Source organism: Aythya ferina (genome assembly GCF_964211825.1).
Source record: "Aythya ferina genome assembly, chromosome: 7".
Classification (NCBI taxonomy): Eukaryota; Metazoa; Chordata; class Aves; order Anseriformes; family Anatidae; genus Aythya; species Aythya ferina.
Genome location: NC_140302.1, coordinates 25,720,084 through 25,746,147, shown reverse-complemented (window position 1 = coordinate 25,746,147; position 26,064 = coordinate 25,720,084). Strand labels below are relative to the sequence as shown.

Sequence of the window (26,064 nt, the reverse complement as noted above, 5' to 3'; positions counted from 1 at the left end):
GCCCAGGCCAGCATTATATAGCATCAGATAATTTAGTGGGCTCCACAGCCAGAGGATGGGAATTCCAGGGGAGCCATCAAGGCCTGGTAAAATGGCAGCAGGGACTCAGAGCTGACACATGCAAGTGCTTGCACTTTGGAAGAAAATCTGAACTACTCCCCACTGCCTAATTAGCTGATGTGCTGCAGTCATGGCTATCACATTGATCATAAATACCTCCCTGCTAGCTTGGGCTTCTCTTGTCTGTTATGTCGCCTGTTGTCTCTTTGTCTTCATCTGAGATTGAAAGTTCCCTTGGGATGGAGGCTGTCTTTTTAGCTACTGCAATCCAAATAATTAGGATTGTTCCTGGGTACAAAATTAGGTGACAGCAGAAGAAAGAAAAATAAAGTAAAACAAAATAATGTTTTTATTCCAGTTATCTTACAAGAAAAGCTTTTCATCCTACACCGGCTAAAACAGATGAAAACATTTTCAATATTGCCATGACTTGAAATACTTATCCAGAATGTCATGTTGATGTAACCATCTCAGAAATGTACAGCTAAAATAGGAGACAGAATTAGCAACAAGCAAGGAAATCTTCACAAGGCTCTTCCTTTGCTTGTAAAAAGCTGTGAAATCTAGAAGACCCACAGAATAAGAAAAGGAGCTCAACAGATTCCTGTTTATTCACACCCATAGCATGAGAAGGAAACAACTGGATAGCAACAAGATTAACTAATGAAAGGACTTTCTGCCTAGCATACAGCCTACAGAGCACCCCATATATTATATCTGAGTACAGCACACGTCTGAAACCAAGACTCATTTATCACAGTCACAGTTCCCGTGTTCATCTGAAAGTGTTATGAACACATACATTTGAAGAAATAAACCACTGAACAGACTTTTTCCCCTTCTCTTCTCCTCCTAATAAAATTTGCCTGAGATTTCCCACAGAAAAACAGGCACAAAACTTCAACCTTCAGCCCTTGGTTGTGGGTGGCATCTTTTAGACACCGTATTTTGCATCTCTAACCCTCTCATTTGTCCTCTGCTTGACAGGTGCCTTCCCATGAAGCAGCAACCTCTCTTTGCAGCAGCAGTTCATATTTTATGACAGATCACCGCTGTGTGATCACAGCTCACCGTGGAAGCTGAAGTTTGGTGCAGGGACCTTGGTCTACAGAGGGTTTGGAAACTGAATGCTCCCCAGCAGCACTTCAAATCTAAATAATTTGAGTTTATGGATTAAGAGGGAGGACTGTTTTCCTTTTTTTTTTCCTCCCCATAAAATTTTCTCTATCACACACAGAATTCTACAGAAGCCATAGGTCTATCTTTTAACCCAAATTTTATTTAAAAGCAGGTAGGATGGCAGCTGGATTCCCAACAATCAGCCACGTAGATCCCTTGCTAGGCAATGAGAACTGGTAAAGCATTACATGCCTGAAAAGCTTACCTAATTTTTACAGCTCTATGTCTTGACCTATAAGAAGACCTCCCCCCATAAATTTTGATGCCTCACACCATCACAACACAATCGCAACAAGGCAGATCCCTTTTACGGGAGGAAAACAATCACCTCCACTCACTTGATGGGGAAAACAAAAATGCAACCCCCAACTGACAGACACCTCTTGTGACCAAGAAGAGGAGCAACATTCACAAGGGATGTGATGTGTTTTTCCCTCAAGCTGGCTGCTGCAGTAGCAATGGAGGCTTTTTCAGTGATATTTTTGGCCTAAGAAACATGGATTTACTTATTAAAGCAGTCTGTGCTGCTGCATTCAAATGCTGACTAGCATTTCCTCTGTCTAAGTTCTTATCAGCCTGATAGAGGAGCAGCTTCCGACGTAACTTTTCATTCTCTCTTGCTCCTTTTTTAATTACATTCAGGATGTTTTCATATTGATTCACTCGTCTTTGTATTTAAATGCAGGTATTAGAAATTTTTCTTATATAGCACTTTGCATCAAAGCATCTCATGCTACAACCCGGGGGGGAGACCGAGCAAAAGCTTTTGATGCATGAGGCAGGCAGAGGCAAGATGATATTTGAAGATTGCATTCCACTCTGCTCTATCTTATCGTCCTCTGAAGCACTGCTGTGTGATTCACTGCTCTCCGCCACAAAAACCGCTTCTCTCGTGTGGAAGCAACTGTTTGCCAAGCGCTCAGAAGAGGCACCACACAGCACTGCTGCTCAGACGGACAGAGCTCTGAGTTGGCAGACAACACAAGCCACAGTCCCAGAAAACAGGTAGAAAAAGTGGAAATCTCTTTCTGATGTTTAATTGATATTTGCATTCCATTTGTGACCCACCCAGTTCCTGGGGCTCAAAGATGATTTTGAAGGAGTCTATAAAAAAGTAACCAAGGAAAGCAAATATATGACCAGAAGACGTAATTTCACTCTGCAAAGACAGATCTTCCTTATGAAATTTTCAGGGTCTCAAAAATTGAGAGAAAATATTGAAAAGTACCTATTTAAATAATGCAGAGATTCAGAGGCTTTCATGTATAAATGGAACAGAATATCCTGCGAAAAGGAACCTCTCTTGGCTTATTTCTTCCGCATTGTATCTATTTGTATTGCTACAACATCTTTTCAAAAAAGAAAACCAAAGCTGTTCTCTTAAAGAAAGAAAAAAACACTTCCCTCTAAACTGCAGTATGGTTTAATCCTCAGTTTTCCAGGTGGGAAACTCAGGTTTAGAGCCCAAGAGCTCTACCTAGCTAGCTTTTACCTTGACCTTTCCTCCCAAACCTTGGAAGAGAACCCAGCTCGAGTCTCCAGACCCCCCCAACAGCCCCTCTTTCACCTCAGAAGAGAGGCAGAAGCATCCCAAAACAGACTGAAACACACAGAACAGGGCATCTCCCCAGATGCCCAAACAGCTGATACATTCAGTTGGACAGATGAGCTGTGTTTCTGTCACTCTGGGAAAGCTCCAAGAGCGCTGCTGCTGTCACCTTCCTGCAGAGCTCAGGTGCTGCTCTGAGATCAGCATTAGGACAGGATTTGCCTGCTTGTTACATTATTTATGCAGAGCAGATTGCTCAGCAATTACATTTAAAGTACAATCACAGTGCCATTTGTACTTGTTAGGTAAAGAGGCAAAAGTTTTCAAGGCTTAAATACCTTGAAAAGTAGCGGGATAAGTGGAAATGAAGGTGTTCTCTCTTATTAGCTGCACAGTTATTTATACTTTTGCAGATTACCATGGTACAGTGCAATTAGGCTTTGTATTTACTGTGCAAATTGAGAAGTTTCAAGAGCTCTACTAAACAATTAACCCTTAAATGCATTAATGGGAATAACCCACAACTCAATCCCAAAATCTGATCCAAACAAGAGCTTCTAAATTAACATGGAAGAAAGGACAAGAGACCACCTGCAAGAAGCTGCTTAGACTCGGAGCAACAGCTACAATGCACTGACAGCACCACCAATTACAATTTCTGGAGGTTGAGCAATAACAGTAATACAAAAGGTAAATCTAACACAAAGCACTGGTGTCTTCCCCACCCTATGCCCTTTTTCTTGTTGCTGTTCTGACAGTAAAAAACACCCAAGTAACAATCCCTCAGGAATTGGTCTGCTTGTTCATAAGAGTGTTCTGCATGTTTTGCTTTGTTTTTTAAACACATCTACACAAGCTCACCATTGTGATCTCTAGTCCTTGGATGGCTACTGTCCTCACAGCCCCAGGCAACACTAAATCACCGCCAAGATGACCATCTCAACTCACAGGGCTGAGGAATGTGGCTAAGACCAGCTAAGCTCATACGAGGCACAGGGTCATACACCATCTTGGACTCTGTTCCAGCAAGCACGTACCATCTACAGAGACCGTTCTCATTGCCAGCACCATGGCAGAGGCTCTGAGGAATGAAGAGCCTTGTTTAAGGATGCTCAGAAAGGACAGAACAAAAGCTCCTCTGTGTGTCTATGGAAATGCCCTACATCAACAAAGCATCTGATTTGCAGACCTCACTTTGTTAAATCAATTCTTTCTTAATCATGCATCCCCTTTCAACTTCAGTTATCTCAGATCCCCCCCATCTCCTCCCCAGATCAACTCTGACCTCCCCTTGCTCAGCCTCCAGTTTTACAAGAGGCACCGTGCACCCCTTCCATGCCACTTGTAATTCCTACAGTCCGCTTACCTCCACAGCGAGCTCTCGGTAACACTCCCCAGGTTGAAGTCGTAGAGCTTTGTCAGAATGAGAATCACCTGTGGAAGGGGAAGGGAGGAAGGAGGAGAAAGGGGAAAAAGAAAAAAAAGGATTTTCTTTAGACTGTGTAACAATATACAAGGCATCTGAAATCACCCAAAGGAGAGCTTAGCGTTTATCCATTAAAGTTCCCGTATTATAGGATCAAGTAAGTTTTAAAAAAGAAAATCATTAGCTTAATGCATCATGTAACCAGTAACGTTTATTTTAATCCTGGAGATGTTTTACATTTGAAATAAAACATGCCACCAGGAATTAACTGAACATTGCGAGCTGCCCTCTCTACACCTATGGTTATTCAAGGACAGGAATGGAATTGGGATGATCCCTTGGTAATTCAACAGACAAATCAGAAATTACACTTGACGTTTTCCTGTTTCTCTCAAGGTACTAACATGGACTAGTCTCCATGGAAAGAAATGATAAATTTGGTTATGAAGATCCCAATCCAGCAAAAGAGCCCATTTTGCCCCAAACGGGTTTTGTTGCAACAAGGAACCTTTCTATTGCAAAAGCCCCATCTCCCTCCCTCCCTCCCTCTCCTCCCATGGCAATGGGACCTGCCACACCTATCATTTGGGTTTCCCAGCTGAGAGGCTGCTAGGTGAGGAGTTTAAAGCTTTGCAGAACGGAAAAATGCCAAAGGATTAATCAATATCAGAGGCTGCAGCAGTCTGTTACCGTCAGCATAATACCGGGAAGAGACCTGTTCAAATCATAAGGACCTTGGTACGTGACTATGCAATCGGTGCCCAACTTAATGGCTTTTGAAAAGATGCTCTGAGCATCCCTTTTGCTACTGGATTCACTTCCCCCTTCCCCGATTGCATTTTTCCCTTTATTTCCCTATGCAGAGACCTTTAGGAGGAAGATAAAAGCAAAGCTGCTTCCAAGCAGGGTGTGAAAAGAAACCTGCCAGGCAGATTTGAGTCAGCATATGCAAGCCCATGTCAGCCTAAACTGCTGCTGTGCAGCAGGGAAATAAGGACAAGGCCCTTTTTATTGAGACTTAAACCTCACACACACCTTCCCATACAAATCGGGAAGAACCAGCTGCCACTCACAGCAGCCAAGGATCGTACATGTCCTTGCACCAACTGATGGGAGCAGCCTGTGCTGCTCCTAGCTAAAACCTGCCAAGGGACATTTATAGATGTGCCCCATATTTCCAGAGACACTCCAATAGGATATCTCATGAATGGAAATTTGGAAGCCATGCACCCCAGCATAAGCAGTGCCTTGCCAGGAACGACTCCCTCTTTAGTGCTCACAACTGAGGCAAGGTTTCACAGAGGTAGTTTTCCAGTTTCAACCTGGAGGAGGACTCCCACTGAGGTCAGCAGATCCTGGATCCAGTCCTAAACGTATTACACGAAGCCTCTATATCATGATCAAACTTCAGCAGAATAACTCTTGCTTAAATTGCAATCCCGACTGGAGGCAGCATCCATAACCTGCCAGCACTGTGTGCGCCTCTCCTCAGATCTCCTATGCCTTGTATTTTTGGAGATACAAACCCTACAAATCGCAGGAAAATGGCAGCTTTGCAGGAGTGGGGTGAAACCTGCTCAGCTTCTGGGTATAAATCCAAAGTAAAAGCACGCTGTTTAGTAGGGCTTTTCTGAATTTTCATGCACAGTTACTAACAAAAATCCAGCTCTGCCCATTGTCAACGCATGCAGAACAAAAGCATAACCATCACTTTGCAGCTAAATCTCAGGGGGTCCTAGGAAACAGGGGGGTTCCTGGGGCACTGGTAATACAGCCACCTGCAGCAAAATGCCCACAAACTCACTTACCACATATGTCCAGGCCAGGCACCAGACCACAAGCCCAGGGACACCACCCTGTCCCATTTGCTTTTGAGACAAAACTGTTGAATTTCAACAATGTTAATGCTCACTCTGTCTTGGAAGCTTGACAAACAGAGGGCTGGGGAGGCTTTGGGGAGGCTTTACCCCACAGCCTGCCCCAGGAACACTGCAAGAGGACATTCCCCGCCACACAGCCTTTGAGACTGCAGCAGCAGATGCTGCTAGCAAGCAAGTGTCCCAGGTGGTTAAGACACAGATCAGAGCCCAAAAGACACAGCTGGTTCCTGCCTTGCTTTCACAGGGTGTTTCTGACACAGCCTTGCAATGGGGGCTTCAAAATATTTCAAGAAGCTACCCTGAGGTCTCCGCATGGTGTTGTCCCAACTGTGTCAAGTGACTGCAAGAGGGGTGGCAGGGGCAGACCCGGGCAAGAGCCCAATTCTCTAGGACGTTGTTATGTGAATGCTTTAGGTGAAAAAGAATGGAACAAAACAAAGAAAATTAGATAATTTTGTCCAAAACTGAATTCTGACAGGGAAAAAAAAAAAGAAAACCCCTCACTGATTCAAGCTGAGACATTTGATTCAAATTCCTACTTTGTAGTTGAAGAAGCTTTGCTTGTTTTTGTCAACACTGACAAATAATCATGGCTTTTCTGTGTCAGAGTAATTTTGCATGAAAATCTTGATGGTTTTCATTTTAAAAGCTGAATTCAATTGAAAATTGGAGATTTCACATTTAAAGCATGAACTGCTTCAAAACAAAAAAAGCATTTTCTCCCCCTGAACTGCAGGAAATGTAGAATTGCCACCCAACGGGAAAAAGTACACTCCTCAACCTAAATCAAGATGAAAAGATTTTGATCTGGGAAAAAGAAATATATATTAAAAAAAAAAAAAAAAAAAAAAAAAAAGTTCCCAGTTATATTGATTCAGAAACAAAGAAAACTTTCACTTAGGCATTTTTTTTTTAAATCAAAATAAAGAAAACAACTGTATAGTCTCAAATGAAACTGTCTGGTTTCCATTCATCAAACCGATGCCCCCAAAATTAATTTTTAAGTCAGATGAATGCTGAGCTGCCTTTTTCCCCAGGCTCATAGTGCTTGCTCTGGGGAACATGGCTCAGGTGGGAAATTTCCCCACTGTCCCCCGGGGACCAGGCGCTTCCCCCAGTCCCATAGGTGGGTGTCCCTGGGGGCACCGAGCAGCCCAGCTGGCTGAGAGTGAAGTGAGAGAGGAGCAGCCTGCAGGACAGAGCCGGGAAATAGGTCAGGCTGAGTTACAGCTCCCTTAAGGCAACAGAAACCCTTTGGAAAATGTAATTTAAAGCTGAGCTTACACAAAACTAAATGACCTGAAAATTCAATAAACTGTTTCGGTTTTCAAGGCAGAAGTGGGGATGGAGAAAGGATAATCAGAGAAAGTTTTTTTTTGTTTTTTTTTTTTCCCCCATGGAACCGAAATGACATTCCAGTCCTTCAAGGATTTCCTCGTGCAGTGTATTTTACACATAGGCCTCCCATACGTTTTTGTTCTGTACAAACTACGTTGTTGACTGAAGACCCTGCTAAAAGGTCTGCGTGACAAAAATGCCAACCCTTGTCAATTACTCATCCTCAAAGGCTTACACTATAATACAGTTTAAGAGTCCCTGGCACTTTCCAATCCTGCCATGGCACTGAGCCACTAGGTCCAGGCCCAACGTGACAGACCTCTGCTCGAAGGCCAGCAGGTCTCCAGGCCTGCCCAGCCTAGCAACCTCAAGCCTTGACACGATTTGGCTGATGTGAAATGACAGAAAATACGACCAGAAATAGGAGTCCAAGTTTCTTTCTGCGTTGAGAAGAAATCCCTGAGGGGGCTCCTATTGTTCAGGAAATTATTAGGAATCTCTGAGCCTATAAATCACAGAAGTGCTCAGAAGCTCTTCAGAGTGTTTGGTGGCGTAGCTATCTTCTGTGCTCATAAAATTTTACTATGAAGGAAAATGACTTTAGTTCATTAAACCCTCCTCCAGATCTTGCTGATTCCAAGTTGGCAAAGTGCTTTGCACATACCCCACAGTAGATACATAACTGGTTCCCACAAATCAGCACGTAAAGGCACTGCAGTTCCTCCAGCAGGCTGACAGCAAACTTCAGAACAACCGAGAAGTGCCAAGTCATGGGCAGTCATCCTCCAGTATTGGGAGACATGTATTAGAGAAGGGGGAGAACAGCAGCAGCCAGAGAGAAGAGGCGACCATGTCACATAGATGTCTGAAAGGCCAGCCCCGAGCTGCTTGGTGAGACTCACCTCGCCTCTAAGTGATCCCAGTGTATCAGCACAGAGATTTACACAGCTCGCCACTGCCCCTGTCCACATATTTACAGAAAGTAATTAATAATGAGCAAAGGGACGAGCACCGGGTAGCACACAGCACAACAAAGGAACTGTGAACAAATTTACAAGTGAAAAATGAGAGCTCTTTGCTTGCTTGCTCTGGCAGGCAGGGTCCTGGACTCCATTTCCTACCTATAGACCTATTTCCATGATGTTTGCAGCCTTTGCTGCCCCACACACCAGCCACAGGAAGCTTGTCCACAATTTTCATCAACCTTTCCCCCATTCAGATTAGAGCAAAGCACCCAACAAGTAAATTAAAAACGTGAATGGGCACAGCTCCTGGGAACCAGCAGCAGCAAACTGCTTGCGGATGAAGGCAAATTGGCTTAAAAAGGTTTAGGACCTGAACGCCAGCAGCGCTGCCCTATGGAGGTCCCTAGCTGCTTGTTTCTTTCATTTATTTTTTCTTTTTAAAGGGACAAAATTAATAATTAAAGGTGACCTAATCAACAAAGTAATTGAGTTATTTGGGATGATGAATTTGCTAGGTAAAACAGTTTGATTTTTTTAGTCTCTACATTTAAAACTATGTCAGACAAAACCCACCGATATCTGCCTAGCTTTCTGTACACAAATGCTCAAACGTTGCAATAGGAGACTTTGTGCTCAACAGATTTCTGCTGATGTGTGGGATGGGCTCAGCCAGCAGCTGAGCACCCACCCAGATGCTCACTCCCCAGTCCAGAGGAAGGGGGGAAGGTACCAGAACAAAAGCAATAACCCCAGTAATAACCCTTCATAACCCCAGTCCAACCAGAACTCCCCCCATGCACCAAAGACGTGCACACACAGGTGATCACCCCACTACACATCATCTCCATCCCCACTTGCCCCAGAGGTCTAAGTGCAGTTGCTGCTACCTAGGAGTGCTCTCCCCATGTGCCAGAAGCACACAGCATCATTACAAAGCTCCCTGTGAGGAATTTAAATTCCACCGGTGCTAATGGATTTAGCAAGCAGCACCACTGCAAGAAAAGGCAAGTAATGTCATCTTTGTTTTACTGATGTGAAACCAGAGGCAGGGAGAGATTAAGTGCTTCTCTACATGGAAACACTCAGGAGGAGGAATCCAAATCAACTTTTAGGGTTTGGTTCAATTCACTTTGCAAGTATATCAGGAAAAATCTAATTAAAGACCGTTTTATTCTGAAATAGAGTCTCCATCCAGGAATTTTACATGGCTGAAATAATCCACTTAAACAGATTTAGTTCATTTAGGCTAACAAGCAACACCTGGAAGATAAAGCCACAATCAGAGTTCACACATAGTAACAGAGTGATTAGCAAAAGGACCACATGCAACTTAAGCACCAATCTTTTCCCTAGCCTGGTGAACACAGCTGAAAAAAAACTGATCTCCAGGTACTAACCCTTGAAGAACAGCACATCCTAACATAAAACCCTCAGATACTAACAAGAAATAGAGGCCAAATCCTGCCCATTGGAAATCAGAGCAACATTTTTGCATGAGCAAGATGATGCCAGCTGAAGCAGCAAATGACTTTTTTCTTTTAATCTCTGGAGAGAGATCAATGATCTGTGGGTGGCTTCAGGCAGTGCTGGCAAAAGAGCCCTCTGAAATTGAAGGAGACAAGTCCCAAGATCACACACAAAAGCAAAACATGTTCCAGTGAACTTGTGATCTTTAAATGGCTGAGGCTGTCAAATTTGTCCTCAAAACAAAAACTAAGAACTCAAAGAATGATATTCTCCTTTAATCCTCCCTTGCCTGCATTGCTTTTCACTTTCCCTTATGAAAGCTGCCGCAGCATGCTCTTTCTTTCCCCTGTCCTCCTTCCTGTCCATATAAATCAGGCAGCAGAACAAGCTGGAGCCAGACCACGAGAGGTCTTCCCATGGATTCCCTGGGGATACCGGAGGCAGATCACATTGCCTTCACAAAAAGTGCCCTCTGCATGAAAGCAGCCGTTTGAAATTCCCATTACAAGGCTTGGGGTGAGTGAACAGAATCCACAGAAAAACAACACTACAGTGCTTTGTAGAAAGAGCCAGCACTGGAAAGCATAACTCCCTCCTCCCGCGTGACTACCAGCAGGAGCAGGACAGGATCTGTGCACACTGGTTCCCTGCTTTGGCAATTTGGATTTGAACCTGCCAGACTCTCTCATGCTTTTGATTTTAAGCTTTTTGGGACAGGGACCATCCATAGGATGCGTTCACTGGTGCCTTGCACAGGAGTCCCTGCCACAGGTGTGAATGCAGCTGAATATCACTGGCACCACAGCAACAACTAATGCCTGCAGGACTTGGGGGGAACCTGTGATGCGTTACAGGAATAGGAAAAATCAGATTCTCCTCCCAAAGCACTGATTCCATTTCTTACCCAAGTGAGTGGTATCTGTTGCCACCAGCAGAATAGCGTCTACATGTCAGACATGTTGCTCTTCCATCTCTATGATGGATGTTAGCAAATAGATGATATCCCTTGTACAATGTTTTTTTTCCACAGAGAAAGAAAAAACCCACACCAGTAAATTTAAGTTTCGCCAAACACCCTCTGCCTATCTACATACCTTTAGCGTATGTGCACACACACACAAATTATGATCAGTTTCTTAAAATCTCCTTCCTAAAGAAGTAAAAGAAAGGCCTCCAGCATGGTTATCAGTCCTTAGAGAGAACCTGGATTCTGTCCCAGAGGCTGAAATAGAGCCCTAAACGTAGCTACCAGGTCAGATCATAAAACCCTTTGTCCTCGTTGTAGGGGAAAAAAACCACTCCACAAAAGCTAAGTATGAGTAGATTTATTAGCCCCTCAGGAGAGAGCCTCTGGGAAAAGACATGGTGAATTAGCCGCCTTTTTAAGGATGACAATAAAACACAGGAGACATTTAAGTAGAATTCCAGACTACCGTGAATAAACACATGGGAGGGGAGGGGACGCACCCAATGCTTCCGGCAGCAGTTGTGGCAGTGGGGCAGTAAAGCCCCCAGGTTCTGACCCATGTTTCTGGCAAGGCACAGTTGTGCTCCCCAGAATCTGTCCCAGCTCACGGATGGCCTCGCTGCACACAAACACACATTGCCACCAGAAAAGACATCTAGATTGCTTAAAATAACAGAAGCCTGAGCTTTATCTCTGTGTAAGTCAGTTAAACATAAATACAATCTCTCCTGGCAGGAGGTGATATGATTTAAGGGTCCCCTATCATACATTATAAGAGGTGATAGCGAAGAACTCATAATTTATTTTTATTGATTCAGCAACCTATGCTGGATCATATCTCCCAATTCTTCCCCTTTGCTAAGAAACTTCCACTGAAGCCTTGGGAAATTTAATTTATCTTTTTCCCCCTTTTCTTCTTCTTGCTTTTAAAGCTGCTGTGTGCACACCTCTACCTAAGTTCAAGAAGAAAATGAAAAAAAAAGGCCCCAGTCACTTTGCCAGCCCTGTTCTCCTTCCAATTATCTTCTGATACCATCTGCGAGCCAGCAGATTTTGTGCAGCAATTTAACTCTGTGGAGTCACACACCTACTGAAGGGCAATTTAAAGCTTCTGACAGGGGGACCTGAAGAGAAGGAATGATTTGAACTCTAAGGCTGGGCACGCTATCTTCGGAGGATAGCTCTCAATAAAAAAAAGTTGACAGAAGGGAGGGCAGAGCTTAATTAACAACTTAATTAACAACTCCCATAACCGGTGCCAAACAGAGCATGGGGAAGAGATTCCCTCTCGTTCCTGGGAGGGGAGATTGTTTAGGTAACCTGCTGAAGCCCTTTCCAGCCTAATGTCTATGGCTCAAAGACTTATTTGTTTATGTGAAAAAGCTTCACTGATAGATCAGGAGAATTAGCTGCTATGCCAAAGCACAGAAACTCAGGCCTGTTGTGCTCCCGAAACACCGAGCCTTGCCTTTGACGCGACAGCAGGAGATGGGTGATGGAGAAGGCACCGTGTGAGCAGTGCAGCCTGGCCACTGGCCTGGCACTCAGAGCAGGGAAAGGCATCAGAGCCTCTTTGCTCTATTCCCAGCTCTGATGCCAGCTCACTCTATGCCTGAGTTAACCCACCTGCAGGGAGATTAATTCATGATGGCAGTATTATTGTTCAGAATTTAATAATATTGTCTCAGAATATTACTCCAAGAAAGCATCACTCTCCCTCCAGGAGAAGCAGTCCAGAAGCTGAAGTTTCACAGATGCTACCATGAAGGGAAAGGATGTACCTGTTGGAAATGAGCCCTTGCATCTTTTAATAACCAGTTAAAAGACCTTCCATACCTGTCATGGGATCATTGTTATCAACAAATCCAAGCACCTTAGACCTTCACGTATTCCCTTCCTCGCAACAGCCCAGGGAAATAAAGAGTGCTGAGTTTTTCCAGATAACAAGTACAGGCACAGAGGAAATAAGGGCAAAAATGCACAGATTGTTCCGTTACGGTTAGCACAGGCAGCTAAGTCCACCATTTAGATCTTCCCACACATTTGCTGCCTGACCTCAAATGCATGTAACATCATTAGTGTAAAACCTTTATTTAATGGTAAGCCTTTATATAAGCCTAAGTGGAGTGTTTGTAAATAAAATTAACTAGTAGTGAAAATTGGGTATGAAAATCATTACAGAAAAAAAAAAAAATAATAAGATAAAAATGATAGTTTAGAATATACAAGGAACTATCCCAGGCAAGGTGGGTCAGTCAGGCTGAGCAGGACACAGGACCAGAAAGTGCTGGAGGCAAGAGCACAAGTCAGGGCTCTCCACAGACAAAAAGGTCAGAAGCAACAGTTTGAGTGCTAACTAGCCAATTAACATATTTTTACATTATTATAGATTCAACCAAGATGAAATGATCTGATTACCTTATAGATTAAGGCAATAAAAGAGTAGTCTGTCAAATTGGTTTCACTCTTCTGACCTTGAACCTACATTTATGCGGCAGTTCCTATCTGCAGATGCCCACACCTCTTTGAAACTTATTGGCTCAGCTGCAGGAAGGTCAAATTCTGCCTTAGCAGTTCCTTTTCCAAATTATATTTATTTAAAATCAAGAGGAAAGATCAGTTCAATTATCTTTATTATGTTTGTATTCTTATTCTGAACTCATGTACCATCGTGTGGATGTGTTTCATGATCAGTACGACACTTGAATTCCTTACACCAGAGCTACAGTGCTTCTTTTTTATTCTTTGTGTTGTATCATTAAGTAGTTAAGCAAAATTATTTTCATCTGTTGATGTGAAAACACACACACTCTGGGCAATTTCCTTCCTTTGTTCCGTGCAGAGCAGCTCCTTGCTCATGCCAAACACCCCTGGAGCTCTGATATTATCGCCTTTGAAGGGCCTAATCGAGCAGACTTTCATGAAATCTGGTTCACTAGACGTTTCCAGAAACCAGGCTGGGAATGATTCCTCTGTGTATATCCATCACACTGAGTCAGCCATTTGCAATGTCCTCCATCATCCAAGGGCACTAAAATAATTTCTGTTTTTTCCTGTAGTGTCCAAAGTAACAGATATGCTAAGAGCAAATCGGCTCACACAATAGCTCCCTTGATATGCAACGGAATAAGGCATAGAGGGCTCTTAAGTTCACGATTCAGCTTCTCCTTGTTTATGAGGCATCCAAGCTTGCACACCAAACCCTCCAGACAGCTCCAGACACTCCACAGTGCCAGAGCTGTTTGCATTTTGCCTGATAAACCACAGAACCGCAGGAGCCGGTTGATGGACATCCGCATGAGGCAGGTGCCGTGGGGTTTGGCTCTGCCTCCAACTGACATTTAACTATTGCAGAGTGCAGCTACACCAGCAACAAAGACAGAACATGATCTATATCACAAGAGCTTATAAATAACCTTGCCCAGAGACAAAACAGCTTCTTAACAAGTGGAACGGGAACCACCAGTAAGTGGGGTCCTGGCTGGCTAACACAGGGAATACATTTTTCCCCACCTGAATATTTCCTGAATACAACTAAAATATATTTGCATAAAATCTGACCCCATAAGGAAGGAAAAAAAATAATATCCATATATTTTTAAATATTGGCCTCTGAAAAAACTGGTGCCCGCTTTGGGGTGGGGGAGGCAGGAAGGATTGCATCAGGAACCACAATGGTATCATAACTTATGGTGTTGCCCAATACAGCAGTTGTGGGGTGCAAGTTTAAAAAAAATCCATTCATCTGGTTTTGAGCTCTCTAAGAAAGAAAAATATATTTATCCCACTTTAGAAATATCTTGTGCTAACGTCTACATGGGGAGATGTGAAACAGCATGGTTAAAGCTGTCAAGGGCAATTTTTCTTACAGACTTAAGTGTTCCATTACAAAAAAAAAAAAAAAAAAGAGAGAGAGAGAAATAGAGGAACTTTAATTCAAATCTCCTTTAATGCAACATTATGGCTGAGAATTTCAAAGCCATAAAAGTTAGGAAATTCAGAAGTACAGGTTCTACATTACGCACATGGATTGTATAACAGAACAGAGGCAAACCACTACCGCATAAATCCAAAGCACTGCTGGTTTTGCAGTCCTTTGGGGTTCAGGGTGGTTGATCAGATAAAAATACCCGCTTGCTCTATATTGCAACCCTCACTACAGCATAAAACTTTCAGGAAGGTCTGAACTCATGGGGTCACTCTCCTTCTCTCACACGTGGACTGAAGGATCCTGAAAAGTTCTTGCCCACTTGCCAACAGAGAAATAGAAGCATGTTCTTTATGTCAAGCCACCCCCTATATCCTTCCTCATGCAGAAAATAGGAATCACAGTCATGACAACCGGGACTTGCTGACTGTCATTTGAACGGGGACTGCTTCTAAGATGAGGATTTGGGATGCAGTAACCCAGGAATAGATAGATCCCTTTTGAGTCTTACATGACAAAAGTTAGATTTAAGCAGAAGGTGCAGTTCTTTGCCCACTCAGCACCTGCATTAGCTCTCTTCTCCATCACAGGAATATTTGGGACACCAAACCTGAAAATAGGAAAACAGAAAAGTGGCACTCTCACATTTTATGAGAATACTCTATAGTTCTGCAGGGTCTCCAGGTGTCCTTCAGGTACCTTCACCTACACCTGCTGTAGGGTTGCCTTGCACCTTACACCCCAATACAAAAACTGTCCACCACTGAAGAGCTCTGAACAGTAATAGTCCAGTCCCACCAACTGTTCCAGCACAGCCATGATCTCAAACACCAGAAGTTTCTCAAAGCTTCTGAAAGCCCTTCTGCCCTTGGGGAACATTTTCATGGGAACAATCTCTCTCCTTCACCAGTCACACCCTCATGTCCTGCTTTCATAAATGCTGTGAAGTCACAGGAGCAGGACTTGAGACTGCCCCGTCACTCCACACCCTGCAGTCTCTCTAGCACCTTTAAGATTGGCATGGGCTAGAGAATGGCCAGGCACTCTAGATACATCCTTGTGTTTTATCAGAGCCTAGACTAGAGAGGATCAGTAGGGGATCATCTCTGGATGGCAGTAATGACAGATAGGTGACAAGGTTCAACTGAAGGTAAAAACTAAATCCTATTAATACATGACACATGAGCACAAAATCTTAAATAGGGAACCATGGAATAAATTTGCTGGTTCCTCTTCAGGTAAAGTAGGGTCACCTCCAGTTCCAGTGCAGGTTCTGTGTGCTCTAGGGAACAACACCCTCCACACCCTCAAAATCTCATATGATGGTTGCAAAACCCTCATTCAAAGTAACTCCAATAATGACAACAACCAACAAGACAAAGAACTGTGACATAAACTCAATCCAGAAGTCTCTTCTGCTTTTGTGACTGCGCAGAAGTTCATAATGAGAAGTACTGGTTGCTCCAGGTGCTTCTCATGGGTAAGGAAGAATCAGAGCTCCTACAGTTACCAGAGGCTGAAGCACCGTGTGGACCAGAGGAATGATTCAAGGTGATGCTATCAGGGTACCAACTCTCTACAGGCTGTTTTGGTAGTTCTGGCAAAAAGCACAGGGAGGACAAGGTGAGGAGCAAGTCTTAACTACCAGTGGTAGACTAAAGAACAAATCCAAAGGCCCATTCTGCCTTTGCTGTTTTACGACTGTCCTTTCACAAGGGTGATCATCTACAGTTACTTCTTGTTAAGCATTTCACAAACCAAGATGAGTTCTCTCATCCCTTTTACAGCAGGACCAAGTGCAAATGCTCTGAAGAGCAGCAGCAGCACCCCTGATTATCCTAACAGCACAACCTGTTACACACTCACACGAAGGACACAGCAGAATGATTCGTACTTGTCTGAATTCAGAAAGTTTTAAAATACCCTCAGAGCTCCTTTGCAAGCCTATGACTACTGCTTCACAAAACACTGCATACTTCCTGAAACACCTCATGCTTTTTTTCTAAGCATGTGTACAGATAACCATTTTTAACTATAAATACAGATATGTAATGTTTCTAAACTCCATTGCATTTTTTCTTCATCCAAAAAAGATGCCAGAAAATTGACTCAGAGTGTTTTGAATACCTCAAATTAGCAGTGCTGAAGTCAGAATGGAACAGAACACTCTTGAACAGTTATTGCTGGTACTTGCAGGTGCCACGAGCCCTTCACATTCAAGAATATTGAATTTACATTCAAACGTAAAAGAAAAATTAAACCAACTTGATTCGAGCGCTCTTACATCAGGAGAGCAAGGGGTATTTTTAGAGCAACAGCTTAGCATTCACAGCACATATTGTGTTCTTGATTAAACAAGAGATCTGCACGAACATAATAAACCTGTAATTTTATTGGCCAAGCACTATGGAAACAATTTGGAATACATGGATTGCGATGTTAAGCAAACTGCAGCCCATGTATAACACCCATGAATTATAGCAGTTTGGCAACGAGCTGACCGGTTGCTTCTCACAGCCTTTAATAACAATCATCCACATCTTCACCGCACAATAGAAATTAGAGATGCAAGAGGCCTATTAGCTCATCCAGAAAATACAGGATTGTTCCCTATGGGATAATTGCTAATACTCTGTCCAAAGTAGATTTAAAGCTGTAAAGCAAGGTAGCCTCTTTAGCAAGATTACTACGAGTGGCTGAGAACTCTGCTCCATAAAGCTTGTGTGTGTGTTCCCCTCCCCCCCCCCCCCCCTCCAAACATTATACTTAAACATTTCATCTCTTTAAAAAGGTTAAAGGAGCCCAAGGAGCCCATTCCCCACTGGATTTCCATCTAGTCAGTGGAGAGAGAGGAGTTCATCTGTTTTCTATAAAGCAGCAGCATATAGAGACTGTCTTTGGCTAACAGCCCCCATGACCAGCTGTCCCTACCACCCAAGCTCATCCCACCACAGTGCCCCCAGCACCTTCGTTTGCCTTTACTGCCTACACATGTCCATAGGCTTGCACCCTCTTTCCATTACTGAGGTCTTCCAGCCACAGAAGTGTATGTGTATTTTGCTCGAAATATTCATTCAGTAAACCAGATCTCCCAGCTCAGTGAACCACGTGTGCATGCGCTATGTCCACTTCAGCCATCCTTGGCTGGGGACATGTGGCAACACAAGGACTGGCAGGTCCAGTGCAAGGGACAGTGCCTCACCGTGTCCTGTACGAGGGCAGGAGTTCTGGGGGCTCCCTTGGGGAGCCCAGAACTAACAGAAATAATATGCATACAAAAAGAATTCTGGTGTTCCTGGGATGCAAGAAGGGAATTTGATTTGCAGGCAGTGGAATTATACCAAATATACCACAGTCCAGGACAAATCTGGAGCCTTATAGATGGGCAGTCCAGCACCCAAAACAAGGGCATCCTGTTTTTAGTTCAGACAGTAATATGATCTTGAGAAATTTGTGTGCAAAGATGGACAGAGCAACATTCAGTCCTAATTAACACTTTACCAGATCCAAATTGACAAAAGAAAAAGTCTTCAGCCTGTACATGTTAGGTCAGTAAACATTACCACATGCTTTTCAAAAGCCAAGAAATGAGAATGTGAAATAATTTACCACGTGACAAGACAGAACTGGAACTTGAGAGGACGTGCCTCTTAACCCCAAGCATTACATGACATTACATGATAAGCCCTTTCAAACTCTAACAACAGTTATTAGTATGCAGTTAATGACCCCAGCAACAGCTTTGAGAAGTCTTCCAAGCCAGGAACAAAGGAAAAGGCTATAAACAAGTCAAGCTGCTTTGTATTTTTCCCCTTCCCTTTTTCACATCTCTATCTTTATTTCCCTTTCTGAGAGAAATTTCTTCTCAACTTGCTTCTCCCACTCTTCCAAAACTTCTGGTAAAAACTAGCATGCACAGAGCTAGGAGACCCTCTGGGATTTACAGCCGCTTGATCCTACTCTTACACCCACTACAAAATTCCTTGCTGTTCACTAAATTGTTGCTATTGTTCATCATATTCTTCTCATTTAATAGAAACATTCAGTGACTGTGCTTCTCTAATACTAGCCCTGGTCTCTACCACCTTTGTTATCCATAGACATTTGCCAAATAGTTGTGCAAGCAGGATTTCAACCAGTCCCCAGCATGCATCAACTCCGTCAACTCATTACACTATGTTAGGAAAGCAGGACTAGAAGGGACAGCATTTTGTCTAAAGCAAATCAGCTACCTCATGTGTCCCGAAGACTTCTTAACTCCTCTGAACAAACTTCAGACCTTCATTGCAAAAGACAAAACAATAAAAAAAAGACACGCTAATGTACCACTAGAAGAGAAAAGTCAAGGGCACTGCCAGCGTCCTCCATCCTCGCAGTAACAAGGAAGCTAAGAAATGCCAAGATGACTGTCTGAAGTGGACCACAGAGAGGAATAAACCGCATCAGATATATAGCACCTCTCTGCTTCTGAGCTGAAGGAGACACTTTTTTAAAACATTCTGCTATCTTAACACACTTTTCAAAGTGTATTTTCAAATGAAAATTGTGAAATGTTTGTCTTGTATTAGCATTTACAGGTGGAGTTCATGACACGCAACAGAATAATCTGTATAATGAACAAGAGCAGAACTAACAGTTCTGTATTATAAAATTCCCCCATTCCACTTGAGAAGTGACCACATTACAGTGAAGAGTGATGCTTATATATTGAATACAGTACTTTAAAATCCTTCAGGATGAAAAAAAAAAAATCACAAAGACACAGCAACTGATTATTATTGCCACAAGAGGGGAAAAAAATAGTTTGAGGATATAAGAGAGAGCTCTTTTCCTGAAGAATCACCTTCCTTTTGGGAAAGACGAACCACCCATAATGACAGAGGAAAATCTTTGGAAGTAGTAGCAGAAAGACATTAGAGGTGGCAATCACCATGTCAGACACACTACACTGCAGGGAAAGGGGAGAATGACCAGATAATGAAATTACAGAGCATTGAAAATGTCAAAGAGCGACAGTGCTCGACCATCATTCACAGGTTATATGAGGCATTAACATGCTGATATCCCATTCCAATGACAAAGATGGCAACAAGAACAGTAAATAGTCCAAAATGAATCTGTAGCTGAGACCAGAAATTTAATGAAACGAGGAGATGGGCAGAAAATGAATCTTATTTTCACTGTGAAGCCTTCAAACTGGAAGCTGCCAGCCATGTTCAGAAATAGTAATAGCTCAGGGAAGCATTATTTGACCTTCTTTATCTATGACCCCCCCCCCCACAACAGTGAGACTTCACCACAAAAAGGGGTATCAAGTCTCGCTAACAGACACCCAGACTGTTGGCAAGCAACAAGACAAGCTGCAGGAAGGGAATTTCCAGTGAGGTACATGAGATGAGGTTTGGGGGTAAGGTGTCCTTCATGATCAAGGAGACCAAGTGCTTCACCAGAGGTCCAAAGAGTTTGAGGTATCCAGGGCATGCCTCTGAGCAACTTAACCTAACTTCACAGCTGGATGTATCTTCGAAGCTGATCTGAGCAGGAGCTGGACCAGATAACCTACCGAGGTCTCCCCTCACATCTAAATGACTCCGATCTAATGAGTTTTGCTCCCTTCAAACAGAAATTCCATTTATGCAAAATCAGTTAAAATAAGCATCTTTACACAGCAGTAAAGCCAGAAGAACCCCAGGCCTATGATGTAATGCCCTTTTTAACTTTAAGATGGATGATAGCTATAAATATTATATATATATATACACATGCACACACCTCTACCACCATTCCTCCTATAAAAAGGAAAAAAGGCACCTCAAGGTGGGCCAAAACACACAGTCTGTTTATGCAAGCCCATTCTTGGAAACCAGGAGATTGTAATGCAGCTTGCAAAAAATCTAAATGAACAATCAGATCCCAGACAGCTCTGTGCAGAGCCTATCTCTACACATTCTCTCCAGATACAGCAGCCCAGCACCACACAAGGCAGCCAGGGTTGTGCTGGGACCAAGGTCTCTGCATCACAGAACCTCTCCTATTTTCAGATCAACCTAATAAGCCCCCTGTTGAACAGGTGAGAGCAAGACGATTTCAAAGGTTACTGCAGTAGTCAGCCAATGTCTGATAAGATCAGAGCTAAAAGGTAGTTTGTAAGGTAATCCAGACTCCACACTGGTTTCATACAGAGCCTAGATTTTCTAAATTCTAAGTTGTATTTTAGAACCGAGTTCACCTAAATTTCATCAGGATCATGTCTTGGAAGTATAAAAAGCAAAACAAACAAAGATATCATTCACTTAATTTAATCTGGAAAACATAAATAGAGTGATTTCCTCATTCCATCAAACACATGCAAATTTAATTTCAGACCATTCAATTTTTCCTGTAAACAAACAAATGAAAAATCAAGCATAGGAAAAGCAACTCTTGGAAACACTTCCTCTTGTCATGTGCATAGCATGTCTTTCCCTCTCCCTGCTGGATTGTATCATATTTAATACTACAATTTCCATAAGCTGCTGGAATTCAGTCTGCTAAAGATGTGCATGCAGTAAGTGAGGTATTATAAAGCGCATATGTTCAGTAAGCACTGGTGTCTGGACATCTGTGCACAGTGGTTATTGAGAGATATAAGACAAAAGACCCCTATCCCTACTGATTTAAGGAATGTCAAGTTTTTACCACAGTCTAGTGGCAGCCATCCTGCCAAAAAAAAAAAAACAAACTTAACCAGCATGTGAATCAAAAAAATCTTTCCACCCACAAGACCTATTCCTTCCTTGCTAGATACAGAGACTTCGCATCATGCACAGAAAGTTCGGCCATTGCACAATTAAGGTGTGAATAAGATCACCTCAAGGCATTCTTGAATATGAGCGTCTCACTCGTTACAAGAGCATAATGTTCTTCTGTCTCTACTGCACAACAGCCATGGATCATGTGAAAAGAGGCAGCCTTGGAGGTAGGTAGATGGATATCCAACTCTTGCAAGCTTCATGGTCATATAGCCAATGCATTATGGAGATCTATGGACAGACAGCGCAGACCTTGGCAATCTCTTTGACTCAAAGCCCATCTGCCACAGCAGCGGAACAAATGAACAATAGCTGGCTTTGAACTGCCACCTACACCCTTAATTATACCTGAAGTGTCTCCCAGAATCATCCAGGAGTGGCTGAGATAACACCCACCAAAACTCTTCAGAAATCACAAAGTGCACCCTAGTACTACACAAGAGCCATCTCCATTTCTCCCCCTGCTGTACGCAGCTTAATCCGGTCCTCGCTGCAGCTTGTCCTGCGCAGCCTGCTTAAGGTTGTTTTTCTTATCGTTCTTCCTGCAGTCTGAAGTAAAGATGTAATCACCGCAGTTGCAGTGTTATCCTCCAGAAATTATTTTGTCACAGGAAAAAGTACAAATACACAATTACCTGCTCTAGCTTTGCTAGCTCAGAAGGACCCAACTGTGAAGTGCTTCCTATTTTCCAGGAAAGGACTGAAAGCTTGTGCCTATATGTATAGCAGTAGGTAAGTGCTTGTACATTTCTTTAAAAAGCCTATGAAAACAATACCAGGTTTTATCTGTCAGAATCACATAGCTTTTCCATCTCAAAAGCCTTCAGGTAGCTGTTCCAGAGGTGAAAACAAAACAACAACAAAAAAAGGTGACAAGCCACCCCAAAAGCTCATTTTTAATAAGCCAGAAAGAAAGGCCAAGCTAGCCCCTGCACACCAATTCCTACAAATCAAGATGCCATTGACACTGCTGGAGACACGCATCTGGAATTAAAACCTGCCCCCACTACCTCAACTAGCGACAAACATGCAGGATTATTCAGGTTTGGAAGCCTACTAAAGTTGAGCTAGGAACACTTAGAGAGCCCATCTCATCAATTCCCATCTCCCAGGCAGGATCTGCCTTCTCTGAATCACTCCCAGAGATATATGTCTAGCTTCTTCCCAAAGATCTCTGATGCCATAAACAGCACAATCATCTCCCAAGGATCTGTACCAGCTTTTATCATTATAAAGCTTTCGACATGTATATAAACTACTCTCATCCCATCTTTCCTGCTACATTACAAGCATATAAATTTCTCATCCAACCCTTGAAAGATACAAAAAAATAGATTACTTCTAACAACTGCTTTTTACATTCACGTTATTACCCTTCTTCAGTTTCCTCTTCTTTAGGCTAAGCATCTCCTATTCGTTTGAGCTTTTCTTGTAAACCTGGTTTCCTTATGGTTCAGCATCTTCACTGCTCTCTTTTGTGTTCTTTCCCAATGATCTCAATCTTTAAGTGAGCTTAGACTGGCCACAGGGCTAAAGCTGAAACCTTACTAGTTCTGAGTGTGCTAGGATTACTTTGTATGTCTTGCAGGCTATAATCCTGCTCATTGGAGCAACAAGGGATTTGCTTCCTCCAAAGACTTGCTCCCAGCAAGACCTATCCTCAGTGCACCATGCAGTTCAGTTGTTAGAGGAGGAGCTGACAAGAACATGAACAAGCTAGGGGAAAATGCAGGAAGCCCACTTCCTGGCATTCAGGGCATTAAATAGGGTTTTGTTTTTGACCCATTTCTCACACGGGGAGGCTGGATTAGTGTCTGACCTGTTTTGTTTTGCTTTAAAAATAAAAATAAAAATGATGCAATGAAGTCTATTGTGGAGAAAATCCAGAGGAAGCAGCAGAGAAGCTGTCAGGTTCACATGCAAGTAACTGAGAGCCCAGTCTAGACTTTTCTTCCTTTCTGCCTCTTGCAGCATAACCTGACCCCCTTTCAGTGCTCAAGAAAATATTTTAGTGAACGCATCCAGTGCTACACAGTTGTGCAGGCATCTCAGCAATGGGATTAAAGTCATCCCCGTCAAATAGAACAGACTTCAAGAATCACTGTCATCCTGTCCTTATATTGAAAGAATTTGACAGGAAAACACTGCTACCAGGCAAACAAATCAACCAAAATGCCCACATTGGTGAAGGAGTAGAGAAATAGCTGGATTATGATCCAACATGCCAAGTGCTGGTAAGGCCAAAGCAACTTTGTCACTAGGAGAGAAGACAGTGCTTCCTGATATACAGCCCTAACATATCTGTGCGGTGTAAATGCAATTTATGTGGGCTATAATGCAGTTAATTTATCCCCATAAAGGAAGGCGACACTGTAACTCACCAGGCAGGTCCTGGTTCTTACTGTCACTCGTGGTGATAAATTTAATGATACACCACAAGTTTCTGTTCACGACTTTTCAATTGTGTGGCTTAAGCTCGTCAGACACAAACATTAATATGACGGTCTCTGTGGCAATCCAGAAGTGACACATATCCACCCACATTTTTTGTGATCCCCCCCACCTTTCTGGTCTCAGAACATAGCACTTACGAGAAGTCAGACTGACAAGACTGGAGACCAACCCATTTATCTGGAGCCAAAGCAGACATGCAGCATAGAACAAGTTACCTACATGTTGTTCCCCTGCCAGTGTGCATCAGCTTTGGCTGCTGTGAGCCCATCTCCAAGAGTAAGAGCATAAATCAATTTTTGTGACTGTTCAGAGCTGGCTTCTTTGGTGACACTCAGCATTTGTACCAACTGCGCTGGTAGGTTCTGTCACAGAGATGTTTATCCATTAGGAAACAAAACCAAATTCCTCATTTCAACTGATCTTACAAGCTCCTTTATTTCTGTTTCCAAACACATACACAAAAAAAAAAAAAAAAAAAATGTTTTCATTAGCTTGTTTACCTTTCAAAACATCTGAAGCCAGCAATTTTTTCCTTCCACATCCATATTCAGTCCATTCCTTGACCTCCAAGCCATGAGTGCCCAGGGCACACAAGACAAGCACACAGAATATAAAACATCTCAGCAGCAGAGGTAGACAAGAACTCATTTTAATTTCCATATAAACATCGGGAATTTTGTGTTTGTTTTTTAAAGAATTGGTTATAAGAGCATTTCTATGGTAGTTCTACAATTACACATCCATCTAGTAGCAGAGCCTGAGGTGCACACAGCTGAACAACAACATATAAATTTATTTTTAATATATTTACTTATGTATTTTCCAACTAAGGCTGCTAAGCAAAGAAATACATGGCAGTAAACTTAGGAAAGAACAGAAAGGAAGGTAATGTAAGAAAGGAATTTAAAGAAATAGTTCACAGTTATCTTTTCCCAGGCTTTATGGTGTATTGAAGTTCTAATGCAGGTATTTCTTTTTCTTGACAAAAAGAATATAATGAAACTAGAAAATAGCATCACGGAAATCCACAATGGTAACAAGCCTGAAAAATGGTATCAGTGAAACTGATTCTCATTACCTATTTAAGGGTGTAATTCCACAGGATGCTTCTTGAACTTTCTCTCCCCGTACTGCAGCTTTCTCAGAGGCATCTGATGGCAGAGCTGACAGTCCCACCAGAGCTCCTGCTTTGACAGCTAACTGAATTTTACCCTGCACACAAGGCTCACACACAACACGTGCTTTTCTGTCACTTCTTGACCACCTGCCAGCCTCCTCTGCACACATGAGATGGGGGAGCTCTTCCACCCAGTACCCTTTCCCTGTACTTTGAATCTCCTGTGAACTTCTGCACAATTTATTAAATTTGTTCCCAAACTCTCCTTAGCCATGGTGTTTCCAATACACCTTGCAACAGTAGGGTTATAGGTCCTAGTTATAGGTACCTGGTGCTGCTCCTACTGCACCTAGGCCATGAGCCCCTGGGGACAGCAACCATTCTCTCAGCCTCTCTGTACCATCTCTCAAGCAACTGCTCAGGCAAAAATTAATATCCCACATATGACTGCCAAAGCAAACAAGAAGGTGGAAAGATGGAAGCTAATGGGGACACTGTGTTGCAGTTTGTTCTTCTGGTTAACGGACAAGCCCACCTCCGGGACCACGGCAGTGCCAGGTGTTACACAATCCCGTTTCACACACAACCTGGGCCTTACAATACGCCGAAGTAAAAATGAGTTGCTGGGCCAATCGCTCTGACTCCTTCCAGAAAACTGAGTTTTATTTTCATGATAATTAGTAATGTCAGCAGCAATGGGTCCTCCCCTACCCAGGCAGAATCTGTCCTGTGACAGAGCATCAGTTTCATTAATCAAGCTTGCAGCGGCAATTAAAGGACAAGCGTTACAAATGCAAGTTTCTCAGCCCTTTACACGCTGCCACTTGGTGTCATCCTGTCCCACTGACAAGCAGGACAAAATCAACAAGGGGCCAGGAATCCCCCTGGTTTCCTGGGGGACTGAAGATGCTGCCTGGCCTTGGCAGGGTCTTTGGCCAACCTT

The 26,064-nt window shown here is 43.0% G+C and overlaps 1 protein-coding gene across 5 annotated transcripts in view; it reads right to left on the bottom strand.

The window, feature by feature from the left end:
- Window positions 1-26,064, bottom strand: part of SORCS3 (sortilin related VPS10 domain containing receptor 3) — a 279,409-nt gene that overhangs the window by 194,142 nt on the left and 59,203 nt on the right. For all 5 annotated transcript variants that reach the window (XM_084526293.1, XM_084526297.1, XM_084526295.1 and 2 more), the window contains exon 2: window positions 4,155-4,222. In XM_084526293.1, coding sequence (XP_084382419.1) covers window positions 4,155-4,222 — 68 coding nt within the window. The remainder of the gene's footprint in view (window positions 1-4,154; window positions 4,223-26,064) is intronic.